The 14971-nt window shown below is 40.5% G+C and overlaps 1 protein-coding gene across 2 annotated transcripts in view; it reads right to left on the reverse strand.

Moving 5' to 3' along the window:
• Positions 1 to 14971, reverse strand: part of rasa1a (RAS p21 protein activator (GTPase activating protein) 1a) — an 85109-nt gene that overhangs the window by 26396 nt on the left and 43742 nt on the right. Inside the window, exons 5-13 of one of the 2 annotated variants that reach the window (XM_060907098.1) lie at positions 12831 to 12948; positions 12633 to 12664; positions 11912 to 11964; positions 11330 to 11477; positions 6229 to 6307; positions 6018 to 6144; positions 5657 to 5813; positions 4218 to 4305; positions 4058 to 4138 (exon numbers count right to left, since the gene is read on the reverse strand). In XM_060907098.1, the coding sequence (XP_060763081.1) occupies positions 4058 to 4138; positions 4218 to 4305; positions 5657 to 5813; positions 6018 to 6144; positions 6229 to 6307; positions 11330 to 11477; positions 11912 to 11964; positions 12633 to 12664; positions 12831 to 12948 (883 nt within the window). Of the gene's footprint in view, positions 1 to 4057; positions 4139 to 4217; positions 4306 to 5656; positions 5814 to 6017; positions 6145 to 6228; positions 6308 to 11329; positions 11481 to 11911; positions 11965 to 12632; positions 12665 to 12830; positions 12949 to 14971 lie in introns of both variants that reach the window. The other variant, XM_060907097.1, reaches the window with a different exon arrangement.

Genomic DNA, 14971 nt, shown 5'->3' on the forward strand with positions numbered 1-14971 from the left:
TATGTATGTATGTGTGTATATATAAAGTGTGTCTCTTGAATTTAAATTTTATCATCTTAATCCAATGAAATTGTCATGCAAAAAAAAAAAAAAATTGGCCAAGGACACTTATTTTTATTTCGACCGACATCAAAAACATGTTGAAAAAATCCGTGAACCTAAAGATAAAAAAATGGGTGGCCTTAGTGAGAAGTTCACATATATGAGGGCCATGACACAAACTAGCACTAGTGCTATTTTGTGCAAAAAATATTGGTAGCAACAGCAAATATTGAACAAGAGTGCTCGGAGAGCACAATATCCCCTGCTGGCAACTATGTCTATGCTAGAAGTACTTAATACACCCCCATGAAATCGTCAAAGTACAAGTTTGGTAATCAAGCGCCATAACACTGGTGAAATGTGACTGAAAGTGCAATATGCGTATTACCGACATAGAACAAAGAATCCTGTCAAGTTTCATTAAATTCCTCCAAAAATTCTGAGAGGAGTTGATTTCAGAAGGTGAGCACCCTTCCCGGGACCGACATTGCCACGACATAATCCCCCTTCGTGTCTTTCGGCCAGCGGGGGATAAAAATTAAGATGCTTTATGCGCTGAAGTTTGTTGCTTCCTTGCTTTGTTAGCTATGGTTTCTCGTATAGCGCTTTTAACAACCGACATGGTCGCAAAGCAACTTTACAGAATTTGAATGACTTTAAACATGAGCTAATTTTATCCCTAATCTATCCCCAATGAGCAAGCCTGTGGCGACGGTGGCAAGGAAAAACTCCCTCAGACGACATATGAAGAGGAGCCAGACTCAAAAGGGAACCCATCCTCATTTGGGCAACAACAGACATCATGATTATAACATTAACAGTTTTAACGTTAAGTCAGTTTCGTTGATGTTATAAACTCTTCATTGATGGAAACTTGAGTGCAAAACTGTTCATGACGACTGCAGTCCTAAAGTTAGCAAGTCAACTGTAGTCCTCAGCCATAAAAGCATTCTCGTCTCTTGTACGGATTAGCTAGGCTGCTGCTATGGGGCCACCTGAGATGCAGATGGGGGTCGCAGGATAGTTTATGTACATAAACTTGTTTTTTGATATATTTAAAATGTCATATTATATTAGCCTTAAATCAATTCGGAGCGCCTCTTATACCCATTTTACAACAGACTGCAACAAGCCACATCCAACATGCTTTCACCTTAATCAAAGTCGCCTCCTGCACTGGACACTGGTGGTGTGCAGAAGGAAATATAAATTAGCATATTTTGTATGAAATGTTTGTTGTTTCATCCTAATATTCATGCTATATTTTGCATCATTGTACGCTTGAAATCTAAAAAGCGCACAGGTGATATTTCTGACTGTAGCCTACTGCATCAATTTCATTTATACGTTATATTTAGGGGTGTTCACACGGCACATATTTGCATCGATGCTGCACCGATGTATTTTGTTGCGATATATCTTACACCGGTGTAAATTTTGTGGAGCGTTCACACGTCACAAACCTGCTTACTGGAGAGAAGCGTGTTAGCACCGGTGCAGCAGCCCCACTTGCGTTCACACGGCAGTTTTTGCGACCGTGCTATACGATAGTAATAATGCGGAAATGAAATATGCGCATGCGTGAAAATGTACTTCCTTTTCCCGGTTGTCATGGCATCACCAAGCGCCGGGAAAACAACGTGGATGAAGACACCAGTGTTGCCAGATACCGCTGACGTTTTCCAGCCCAAAATATGTTCAAATCCACCAAAATGCACTTAAAACCGCCCAATCTGGCAACACTGGAAGACACAGTTCTGTTGTTGTTGATATTCGCCATTTTGGAAGCACAAAATATCAGGATGCAAATTATGCAATGCCCGTATGTAATCAACTCTCCTCACGCGTAGCGAGTCTACCCCTGTAGCGTTCAGACGTCCCATTTTATATCGGTGCTGCCCCGCAAACTAGCATTTACTCCGGAGTAAATTTCTTAAACCCCCTCCCGAGCAGGGTTAGATTTGCACCGGTTTAAGCAGCTTTCAGGGGCTACACCGGTATAACTTTGTACCGTGTGAACGCTCTACCGGGGCAGCCCCGGTGCTACACCGGAGTAAAAAAAAAGTTGTCGTATGAACACCCCTTTTGACAAAATGTTTATTCCATTTATGTTGACTTGTAACAGTCAAATATGAAACGTTACACACACATCTTTCTATGGCTCGGGCACTGATTTACAGTAACGCACTGAATTCTTAAAACAGTGGGGTTATAATTTCAAATACAACCCCGATTCCAAAAAAGTTGGGACAAAGTACAAATTGTAAATAAAAACGCGAATGCAATAATTTACAAATCTCAAAAACTGATATTGTATTCACAATAGAACATAGACAACATATCAAATGTCAAAAGTGAGACATTTTGAAATTTCATGCCAAATATTGGCTCATTTGAAATTTCATGACAGCAACACATCTCAAAAATGTTGGGACAGGGGCAATAAGAGGCTGGAAAAGTTAAAGGTACAAAAAAGGAACAGCTGGAGGACCAAATTGCAACTCATTAGGTCAATTGGCAATAGGTCATTAACATGACTGGGTATAAAAAGAGCATCTTGGAGTGGCAGCGGCTCTCAGAAGTAAAGATGGGAAGAGGATCACCAATCCCCCTAATTCTGCACCGACAAATAGTGGAGCAATATCAGAAAGGAGTTCGACAGTGTAAAATTGCAAAGAGTTTGAACATATCATCTACAGTGCATAATATCATCAAAAGATTCAGAGAATCTGGAAGAATTTCTGTGCGTAAGGGTCAAGGCCAGAAAACCATACTGGGTGCCCGTGATCTTCGGGCCCTTAGACGGCACTGCATCACATACAGGCATGCTTCTGTATTGGAAATCACAAAATGGGCTCAGGAATATTTCCAGAGAACATTATCTGTGAACACAATTCACCGTGCCATCCGCCGTTGCCAGCTAAAACTCTATAGTTCAAAGAAGAAGCCGTATCTAAACATGATCCAGAAGCGCAGACGTCTTCTCTGGGCCGAGGCTCATTTAAAATGGACTGTGGCAAAGTGGAAAACTGTTCTGTGGTCAGACGAATCAAAATTTGAAGTTCTTTATGGAAATCAGGGACGCCGTGTCATTCGGACTAAAGAGGAGACGGATGACCCAAGTTGTTATGAGCGCTCAGTTCAGAAGCCTGCATCTCTGATGGTATGGGGTTGCATTAGTGCGTGTGGCATGGGCAGCTTACACATCTGGAAAGACACCATCAATGCTGAAAGGTATATCCAGGTTCTAGAGCAACATGTGCTCCCATCCAGACGACGTCTCTTTCAGGGAAGACCTTGCATTTTCCAACATGACAATGCCAAACCGCATACTGCATCAATTACAGCATCATGGCTGCGTAGAAGAAGGGTCCGGGTACTGAACTGGCCAGTCTGCAGTCCAGATCTTTCACCCATAGAAAACATTTGGTGCATCATAAAACGGAAGATACGACAAAAAAGACCTAAGACAGTTGAGCAACTAGAATCCTACATTAGACAAGAATGGGTTAACATTCTTATCCCTAAACTTGAGCAACTTGTCTCCTCAGTCCCCAGACGTTTACAGACTGTTGTAAAGAGAAAAGGGGATGTCTCACAGTGGTAAACATGGCCTTGTCCCAACTTTTTTGAGATGTGTTGTCATGAAATTTAAGATCACCTAATTTTTCTCTTTAAATGATACATTTTCTCAGTTTAAACATTTGATATGTCATCTATGTTCTATTCTGAATAAAATATGGAATTTTGAAACTTTCACATCATTGCATTCCGTTTTTATTTACAAGTTGTACTTTGTCCCAACTTTTTTGGAATCAGGGTTGTAATTGCCTCTGAAGGAAATATTTGGGGGGGGGGGGGGGGGGGGGGCGCTATTATAAAGCACAATTATCAGTGATGGGTGCTGGCAAATGCCAAGTAGCACCACACCGCCAGAAATAAAATAAAATAAATATTATAATAATTAGCTCGACTGTCAGCTTGGTGCATCAGGGCTCAGGTAGCGGCGTGTTACCTGTCGTAGACGCTTGTTTGAAGTGGACTGTGTCTGCTTCCTTAAGTTACTGCAGAAGGTTTGTAGGCATTTCATCCAGTCCTGTGAGTTTTAAAGAGAGCGCTTTAGAGTCAACTTTAACGTTAGGGACTGAATGAACAGATGTGGTGAGGACACGTACCTGGGCCTGATCAGGCGTGTCTCCCGCAAAGTAGAAAATGCACTGCTCTTCACTAAAGTGCTGAATCACAATCTGGAAACAGTTTGGCCTGCAAAAAAACAAACGATACTGTGATGTTCTGTCTGGCCCAATGATTTAAAGGACTCCTCTCTATGGACCCTTTTCACGTGACGTCACGACAAACGCGGCCGCCATTTTGGACGTGTACTACCAGTAGTTTACCACAGCCAGCATTGAGGAACGGCAGCAAAGAAAGTTTTTACTTTCAGCAAGACTTCCATCATGCCACTATATTGTTGTGCACCTGGATGTAGTAACCATCAACAAACAAGGCAAGGTTTATCATTTTATCGGATCCCGACGGAGAAGATGGATAGCGGCCATTAACAGATTGGCAGCCCTCGGCATACCAACGCTTGTGTAGTGACCACTTTGTTGGAGGTAAGACGAATAAAATTAGCCAGAAAAGGCATTACATTGCTGTTAACATTCTGTGGCGGCGAGTGTGTAACCAAATAGGTTAAAATAACCCACTGTAACCTCTTTGTTCTTCTGTAGTAGCTATTGTTGACTAGCTAATGTCAACATCATCATAGCTGGTATGTTACTGTAGCAATGTTTACATTCAGTCATTTGGATGACTGTTAAAACCTTTCAGTCTCAAGTTTTTCCTTTACTGTATTTACTAGTTTACTGTAATTATGATCCAGCAGCTATTTACACCGGATCCAGTATAAATAGCTGCCGGAGCCAACGTCCGAGGTTCCGGAGCGCGCTCCGGCTTGCTCTCCCTCAAATTAGGCAGCGCGCGCCGGCTTGCTCCCGGAGTGCTCCGGCCGAGGTTGCCCTCAAATTAAGCAGCGCGCGCCGGCTTGCTCCCGGAGTGCTCCGGCCGAGGTTGCCCTCAAATTAAGCAGCGCGCTCCGGCTTGCTCCGGAGCAAGCCGGAGCGCGCTCCGTAACCTCGGCCGGAGCACTCCTGGAGCAAGCCGGAGCGTGCTCCGGAACCTCGGACATTGGCGTGTATGTGTATGGCGATGGGTTTTTAACGACATAGGTATACAGATCATGTGGGCCGAAGTCAGGTAAAAGACGAGGGCTTCGTGTACTTCCGTACGTACGTCAGTGAACAATCCTGGTGGAAGCAGGTCAACGTCGTTCTCTAAGCCTGCTAACCTCAATTTTTGCAAATACCTCTCCCTCTGCTCGCCCTGTAAATGCCCTACGTCGCTGGATAGTGAAGGTGTTTTCTGCATCTCGCTCCTTTTTCTTTTATGTTTTTCGTTTGTCGCCTTCCTCGCATTCAAACTGATTCGAGCCCAAGTCCACTACATGTCCAAAATGGCGGTCGCGTTTACGAAGGTCACGTGACTGAAAAGGGTCTATAGCTCATCCTGCTTAAGGATGAAATTGTGCTACGAGACAGCACACGCTGGTTACCTGCCAAACAGACTGTCATGCACACAGTACACTGAGGACACACTGAGGTCGATCAGCCCTTTGGGTTTGGTGGCTCGTTTCTCGCTCTCAAAGTAGATAAGTTGAGCATCATTGCCCTCCAGGATGAAGTACAGATTCTTCCAGCGCTTTCCTTTGCCTGAATAAACCATCACGGATTGAAATGATGAAAAATGCCCATCTACACGGCTACCAATGCAGTTAGTAAGTAAGAGCGGTATAATGGCTTTGCATATCTGCAAAAGCACTGCGACTTTATCTCAAATCTGGTCACATTACATAGCATTTCTAAGTTTCTATTGCTTAATGATAACTCATGCAGTTTTTATTTCTCCTTCAGTACCTTTATTAATCAAGAGGTATCCTTTCTTGACAATGTTCTTGTAGAACGCATCTTTTGTTTTTCGCCGAATAGTTTTGTAAATTTCTCGAGTCTCATCGACGGCGTTACAGAGTACTTGTTCTTGTTGCTTGGGGGGGGAAGGAAAAAAAATGGATATTAAATACAGATTCACAATGTGTGATTATATTATTGCTATTCAGTTTTCACCTACCTGATTTGAAACTGGATCTTTCAAGTTATAGCCTTCGACAATCTGCTCTTTTCTGTAATGTTCGATGATATCATCAACACTGCAAAAAAAGGCAATTTGAAAACATTAAGACCATCTGTGTGGTTTATTACCGATTACAATAAATAGGTCTACGACATGAACTTAGAGTACTGAAGGTTACTTTCACTTGGATAAAATACGCTGCGTTAAAGAATGAATCTTTTGAGATTTATCTTGGAGATTCAAATTCAGGGTGCATGAAGTACAAAAGGAAATTCAAAAAAGGAAACATGGATACCATACGTTTTAATCGCGGTAAGTGACAATTTCTGAGCACGCACAGTACATAGTTATAAATGTAATGCTTTACTCTTAAAGCTTTATTAGCAGGCCTTTCAATTACATGAAACCTGCGACGGATAACGTCGTAGGCACCCAAATTAAGGTCAAGCGCGCAAAATGCTACCAAAAGTAGCTGCATAAAACCCAACGTCTTGACTTTCTTCTTTAAAAACACCAAAATTAGCGAGAATTAGCATGTATTTCTCATAATTGACGCGAAATCCACACCATTCCCACGTTGTTCCGGGTTCGTCGAACTAGCCGTAAGCCTCACGCAGAGCACGGATTCTCCATCAACGGCGATCAGCACGCCATGATTTCGTGGAGGAGCAAGACTCGCGTACCAATGACCAGAGTGGAATTTCCACATTAGGGAAACGAGGTAAAAGACTGAATAAAAGAGAGCCATTCAGGACACAACTGTGTGTATTTAAGGCTACATCCACACGACAACAGCAACGAGATGTTATTTAAAAATGTATCGCGTCCAAATGGGCAACGATCAGTAAAATATCAGGTCCATATGGCAACGCAATGCTTGCTGAAAACGATGCAATACACATGCCACACCTCTAGGGGCGCTGTAAGACGGTCCATTCGGAGACACCAGAACAATAGAAGTAGTAAGGACGCATGCGCATAAACTATTATGCGCGAGACTTCATATTAGCCACAAAGTCATAAAAATCTGTTCGTAAAATTACATTATAATGACCAAATATAATGAAAAGTATTTTTCCAGTCTCACCTTTGAAAGGTAATCCCATGTGATCTCGTTTGGACAGTAAACTGGGATCTTTATTCTCCGCTTTGACCTATCCAATATGGCGGCGAGGATGACGTATGATTCTACGCGGAAGGCGGCGTCTTTAATGGTCCGGAATAAATTGAATGCTACACGTTGATGGATTAATTTGCTCTTCTACACCCTTTTTGAGGAATGTATTGTAGGACTTAAACCAACATCTGAAGAGGTGAGATCGCTCCTTTTTTTCCCTATTTTTGCTGGCGGGATTGACTCTGCCCTAAGGGCTATTTACTCACTCTCTCTCACTTTGCACCATTACACAATAAATATTCACAGTGAAAATATTTTGTAAGCGCGTTTCATGAACCAAGTTATAGGATTTGTTGACAACTCGCATCGAGTTCGTTACACTTCTACCCGGCGTGAAGCACTCACAGTCATGTGGTTGTGACGTCATCGTAAACAAATCCGTTCTACTCATCCAGATGACTTCGCAACGGCAACGTTGCCAGATCTTTCCACTCTGGAACCCGTTCTCACAAAGACTGCGTTTTGGGCACCCAAAACGCCGGTGCCATGTGGACGCCAGGCCTAAACGATAAGCAATTGTATCGGAGTCACCTGAATCCGTTGCCGTGTGGACAGGGCCTTAGATACAGCTTGCATCTTAAATCCACACAGTTGTGCAAGTGTGGGTGGAATCAGTGACTTGGAGCTTGGTGCTCTTGTTGACAATCATCATCTTAAACACTGGCCTTTCATTTAAGCTAAACTCTTTTACTCGACTACATAATGTGAATCACGCTGCCAATTCTTGTGACGGGACTGAAAAACCTTTTGCGTTGCAGGCCTGCTACAGGTTTGTCTCTTTGATGGTATACTACCGTTCAAAAGTTTGGGGTCACCCAGACAATTTTGTTTTCTCCATGAAAAGTCACACTTATTTACCACCGTAAGTTGTAAAATGAATAGAAAATATAGTCAAGACATTTTTCTGGCCATTTTGAGCATTTAATCGACCCCACAAATGTGATGCTCCAGAAACTCCATCTGCTCAAAGGAAGGTCAGTTTTATAGCTTCTCTAAAGAGCTCAACTGTTTTCAGCTGTGCTAACATGATTGTACAAGGGTTTTCTAATCATCCATTAGCCTTCTGAGGCAATGAGCAAACACATTGTACCATTAGAACACTGGAGTGAGAGTTGCTGGAAATGGGCCTCTATACACCTATGGAGATATTGCACCAAAAACCAGACATTTGCAGCTAGAATAGTCATTTACCACATTAGCAATGTATAGAGTGGATTTCTGATTAGTTTAAAGTGATCTTCATTGAAAAGAACAGTGCTTTTCTTTCAAAAAGAAGGACATTTCAAAGTGACCCCAAACTTTTGAACGGTAGTGTAACAGTGCAGAACTTGCTTTTTCATTCCCAGGATCCTTTCCTCCAGGCTCTCCTCGGGCCCCAACACATCTTTTAAATACTAATTAACTGTATTCTAATTATTTTTGTCGTCATGTACATGTATATCAAGACGGATTAATTTTGCAATAAAGGTAAAAATAACATTCATAGATTTCTTTATTTAGTCATAGCTTTGTAGCTAAAAAAGCAGCAGCAGGTTTAAACACCGAGCGCTGGGAAAACAGCACTTTGCGCGTGCAGAAAAGCCCAAATTACCCTGCATCACGACGGAAAAAGCCCAAATTACCCTGCATCACGACGGAAAAAGCCCAAATTACCCTGCATCACGACGGAAAAAGCCCAAATTATGTAACTGAAAGGCCCGATTACTCCATTTCTTTTAGCTTGCCCAGAACAGGTGAAATGTTCTGCAGAATATTCCCTCTGCTCTGCTGAATCTGTACATTTATGTGCCTCTTTTGTTAGCAAATACATTGTTGAATGTATTATTTTACTGATGGCTATAAGTATTACTTCATTAACTACTCATCTTCAGTTAAATGGATCATTTTAAAACAAAACAATAGACCCTTATTTGGTTGCTCCACTCTGGTATTGAGTGACAATGTATTTCATAAAACACATTTTCAGACTCTTATTAGCTCCATAATTGTCCAGTGCTGTTATTGCATATTATTCTTCTTCAGTACACTTAGAAATATACGAGTCAAAATTTGCTAATGGGTAATAATGGTGAGACACATATAAAAAAAAATCATCTCCATCCACTATTTTAAACATAAATTGGATATTTTTTGGTTTAAATAAAATATTGCTCTAAGAAATAATGTTGACAACTTCAGATATCACAAGCTATATTTTCCCAATAAAATCATGAATTAATTTTTTGAAGTTGGTGAATTTTAGACAGCCGACCGTAACAGTTCTGACTAATCAACTTCGACAAGGTTTGATTGCTATACAACTTATTGTCGGAATTAAATCAACTACACTCCATAAAACAGGTTTACTGAAGTGTTTAAAAAACCACATACAATGGGCCTGCACATTTTCTAAACACGAAAAAATCATTCTAAAAAAAAAGACCCTTATGCACGTTACTGTGTCCGTCAGAAGTCAACATCAATTTGTGAATAAGAATATTCCAACTAAAAACATTAATATAGAACAATATATGTAATCAATCATTTTAATATAAAAGCACCAATTGATTTATAATTAATTCTCACCTTGGAATCTGCCCGTTTTCAAAATACATCGATGGTAAAATCAAAGGATCGCTGTCTGTCAGAAAATAACGTACACAAGACTGTATCGTACATCTCTGACCGGCATAGCACCGCATGATACACAAACCTCCAGGAAATCCACACTACCACAAGTTTTGATGACATCATCGCTTTCCGAGAAGATGGCCGCCTGAGCAGCGTGTGTTTGCAGTCTGTCAGGAAAGCTAACGTGCATAATACGTAACGCACGTAAGTATAGATTTGTTCTTCACTCACTAAAAATGAACCGTAGCGATCGGGGAACTGGCTGAAATACTTCATAATGGATGTAAACAAAAATTTAATATGAATTTTACAATATAATTTTAGTCTTAGATTTCTCCTGTTACTTAAATATTCATAATCCCCTTTCCCTAGTCAGATCTTATAGTGCAATTAGAGTACATTTCAATGAATTCATCTTTGGTAATTTATGTCCGTCAAAAGTAACATGCATAAGTATACTAACCCACATGTGTTTAATACTGTATTGTTCCACAGAGTCCTGTTTCCAATCCTTAATGTTAATAGTAAGTTACTACTGTTATGTTATGAGGATTTCTTCACAATGAATTCTTGTGTTATGTCGGTTCATAAGTGATAACAGAAAAGTTATCACCTTGGCTCTTGGTCGTGAATCTTTTCACCTGTTTCTTGAATAATTATATTCTCATTTTCTGGAAAGATCTTTGATATTTTCCATTAAGTATTGTAAAAACCTGATTATTTCATTCTTATATGCATGGAGTTTTGTAAAATAAGGCGAAAAAAAACCTAAAAATACTTCATTTTTTTCCGTCAAAAAATAACATGCATAAGCGTAGATTTGATAACTTTGCAGATGATTTTTTTGAAAATCCAGTGTGATTACTATCTTTTCAATTGTTAATATGTTTAATAAAATAATAAAAAAAGTTTAATATGATGTAGTTTAATTTTTCAATAAAAGAATACGAATTTTGACATGATTTGTTACATATTATTACCCATTAGCAGATTTTCATTCATATAGAACAGGACTCGTCTGTGAGAGAAATTTACAATATGAAACTTTTAATCCGTTTCTGATCTACATAAACACACTTATACCAAGAACCAAAAAAAGTCAAATCTGTTCTTGCAGCCCATTACAGGATGGGTGACAAACAGGTAAATGCTGTCTATGACCATCTTCTGCAGATGTCTGGTGTGCTGCCTGTTCGGCATGACATTAAATATGAACGAGCAGCGGTTCCCAGTCAAGTCAAAGAATACAGGGGTAATTGTCTGCCCTCAGGCTTTGCCACTGCACATTAAAACCGTAGCCTCCAGACATACCTGTTGTAATATCTGCCGCCCATCATGTACTGGTTGTTAGGGGTGGGGCAGATTTTGAACCTTTGGATGTTATCGCTAGTGCGGAAGAAAAGCGAGTAGTCTCCCGGTGTGCTGTCCGACGGCCGCACCAGGAAGCTGCACACCTGGCCTGCTAGTGGGGGGAGGAGACGAAAAACACCATTTTCCCTTTGCGCCGTCCGCATAATGCCACAAACAGTTATGAGACAAACACCACTGTAGTAAGGACAAAGACAAATGCTAATTTCATGCTGCAATGGAATAAGGTTACGCACTTATGCAAGTTTATTATTTCCCACACTTTCTGCAGGAGATCATTTTTATTAAGATGATGCAATCTCTGAACACACAGCTATGAATATAAATGCTTTATATTTAAAGCTTCAGTATTCAATTTCATCCAGCTTGAGAGAGCATCTTGCACCATGGATGAAATATTTATGAAAAAAAGTTTACCTTGAGCGGTCAACTGTTTTAAAAACAGCAAGTTTTATAGTGTAGCGTTGAGTACAACAGTATAGGAAACTGACTGCATGTGTTCATCAATAAATATCAAATATATACCTGTCATCAGCAAATTGTACGCCTCTTGTTTGTTGATTTTCCCATGGTACCAGCTACAGAGACAGAGACAGCATGAACAGGAAAGTATAAACCATGCAACTGTGGCAAAAGCAGCATTAGTGCATGAGTCAGGACTGAATCAAAGTATAGATTACTCAGTTCGTGACACATCTGAACTCAAGGAAACCAGCAGAGGCTCCTGCCAGTCTGTCCTAATCAGTTTATATTGTCTGGTCAGATTCGGCCTGCGGCTACACGTCTCATGGAAACGTGCACTTTTAACAAAGCATTCAATGTCTTCAGAATGTCTCTTTAGCGTAAACTAACCGACGCTCACAAAATCAAAATCTAATCACAACCAGAAACAAACATTTCTTTATTTGATAGAAATTTTTCAACAACATTTTCTATCGTTTTCATCAGTGTAGAAAACCTGATGCTGGGTCAAGGTCTTAAAATGTTCTCGCTTCAGCAAAACAGCACATAAGTGTCCTGTAAAAGCCTGAGCTAAGAGTAAGGCAGAAAGGTAATTAATTAAAACAAAGTGGCCTCTTCACAAACGCTAGCCACACTGTACAAGTAGGCCACTGGTGTTAATCATTTTCCCTGAAAGAACCTGTTCAGCGGTTTCCCTAAATAAACTGTTAGACTGTGGTTTCATCACGCTGATTCTGTAGCCTACTCCCAATACAAAACATGATAAAAAACACTGGTGGCTTACATTTTGCCCTCATGGGGATCCTCCTCTCGTCCCTGCAAACAAAGTCAGCCATTAATCATAGTAAGTACCACTTCAGAAGACAACGGTACTAAAGAGAGAGTGACCTAGTCTTTGGAAGAGCTCTTACAATCAAGGAAAAGAGGATAATAGACAACTCTTCAGAGAGTATTGTTAGGGGAGAGAGATTCAGACACTCACCACCTCCTCCACCAGATCTTCCACTATAAGGCCTTGTTCATCTGTTCGGACATTGGTCACCCACATCCAGCCATCTTCATGTTCATTGTGAACAATAAACATGTCTCCTTTGAGGAAACTGACACACACACGCGCGCACACACATTCATAAAGGACCACAAGAGACAATAATGAGCATCAGTAGTCGACTCATCAAAAATATATATATTATATATATATATATTTTTTTATTTTTTTTTTTTTGGGGGGGGGGGGGGGGGGGGAAGGAATAGAAGTCAGCTTCCCACTGAGCTGTCCAAATGGGGAAAAATGGAAAAGAAAAAGAATAAAAGGGGGAAGAAAAAAAAACCACCCACTCCATACACATTCAAAGAGGTCTTTACTAATTTTAGGTTAAACAACTGCTTGCGTGAGGTCAGTAATGTCTCTGAATAAGTACCCGTCACATGATTAATATAAACACACACCCGGATATAACAAACTCTTACTATGAACTTTCACATGGAACAAACCAAGTTCGTGTCCCCAAACCCCGTTTTGTGATGTTCCGTGTCCAAAATCACTCACTATATTATGAGTTTGCCATTTTGTAGTGCTGTCTGAATGCACAGTGAGAATTATTACACCCTATATAGTGCGCTCAAAGTATCCCACAATGCATCATGAAAAGTAGTGTACAACCGATGGTCACTAAATCAAGCAATATATACCGTCGTGCTTGGGGGGGGGGGGGGGGGGGGGGTGAATGGACGGAGGAAGAAACAAACAGACATTCATGTACAATTAAAAAAAAACCGTAAGAATAGAAAATAAGCTAAAATAGAACAATACAGCTAAAATACAACAAAAGTTACACTGCACAGTGAGGAATTAATCAAAAGCCTCAAACTTGATTTAATAAAAGGCAGCGGCAAAGAAGAAAAAGTATTCAGCCTTGATTTAAAAGAACTGAAAGATGCAGGTACTTTGCATTGATTAATGCGGGAAATACGCTCAGTATAATATGGATTTATCACAAAAATACATGCATGTATTTATCATTTTGAAAACCCACCAGCCGACTGATCTGGCACGTTTTAACTGTGCAACAGTAATGACGTAAAAAACAGCGCGACGGAGTAGTATCCGAAAGTGTTTTTTTTTTCCTTTTCATTTTAACAATGAGCTCACTATATAGTCCTCTCTATAACAATCCCCTATATAGGGAGTAGTGAACAAGTGAGTGATTTCAGACACAGGGAACGAGTCAGTGCCTTTAAAATAAATAAATAAATAAAACCACTACACACCAGTGTGCTGGTGCTCGGAACACACACTGAAGATTACAGCGCCATTAGACTGAATTACTATGACCTGTTCCAGATTAGAGCGCAATCACAGCATGCACATATAGAAGGAATCGGTGAAGTATACGCGCTGTACCTAGTGTCTCACATTACCAAGCCTTGTAACTGTGTTGCCTTTCCGGTTTTGACTTCGTTTTGTGTATTTGGACTCTGCCTTTCGTCTTTGCCTCTGCCATTCTGTTTGTACCTCATGTGACCATTGCCTGGTTCACAACCCTCCCTGTGTCTTACATTTTTAAACTGTTTGTCTGCCTGTTTGTAAATGAACACTTCCTGCAATTACATCAGTCATTTGCCTGCTTACATGACGCACTGAGCCATGCGCTCCTCTTCCCACCAGAGACGAACAATAAGTAATCAAATCCACAATCAATAATTCGTGTTAATGCTATAAAACATGTTAAGTTAAGCTACGCTTAACTAGCGTAACTTAGGTATCGATCACTAACAATTACTGAGAACTGTGATTAAAGGATTGATAAAAGAAATGGCTGCTGATACCACTAAACTCAACACCTAATTAAAGTGTACCGACGGCATTTTATTACCCCCCTGCCCAGTCCAGCGGCGCAACATAAACGAGCTCATCTGTGACTTGCAACACATGAAATGAACTGAATGGTGAAGATTTAGAAAACATAGCGAGTCTGTGGGTGGACACTGACAATGATACACGATCATTTCATTTCCATAACCGATGAAGAAATCATTGCAGTCATTCATGATCTTTTAACTCCATCAACGAACTGCGATAGCGACACGGAAGGAGAACGTGCCTACAATTTCACATATAAC

The sequence above is a fragment of the Neoarius graeffei genome, chromosome 24, assembly GCF_027579695.1.
Source record: "Neoarius graeffei isolate fNeoGra1 chromosome 24, fNeoGra1.pri, whole genome shotgun sequence".
Classification (NCBI taxonomy): Eukaryota; Metazoa; Chordata; class Actinopteri; order Siluriformes; family Ariidae; genus Neoarius; species Neoarius graeffei.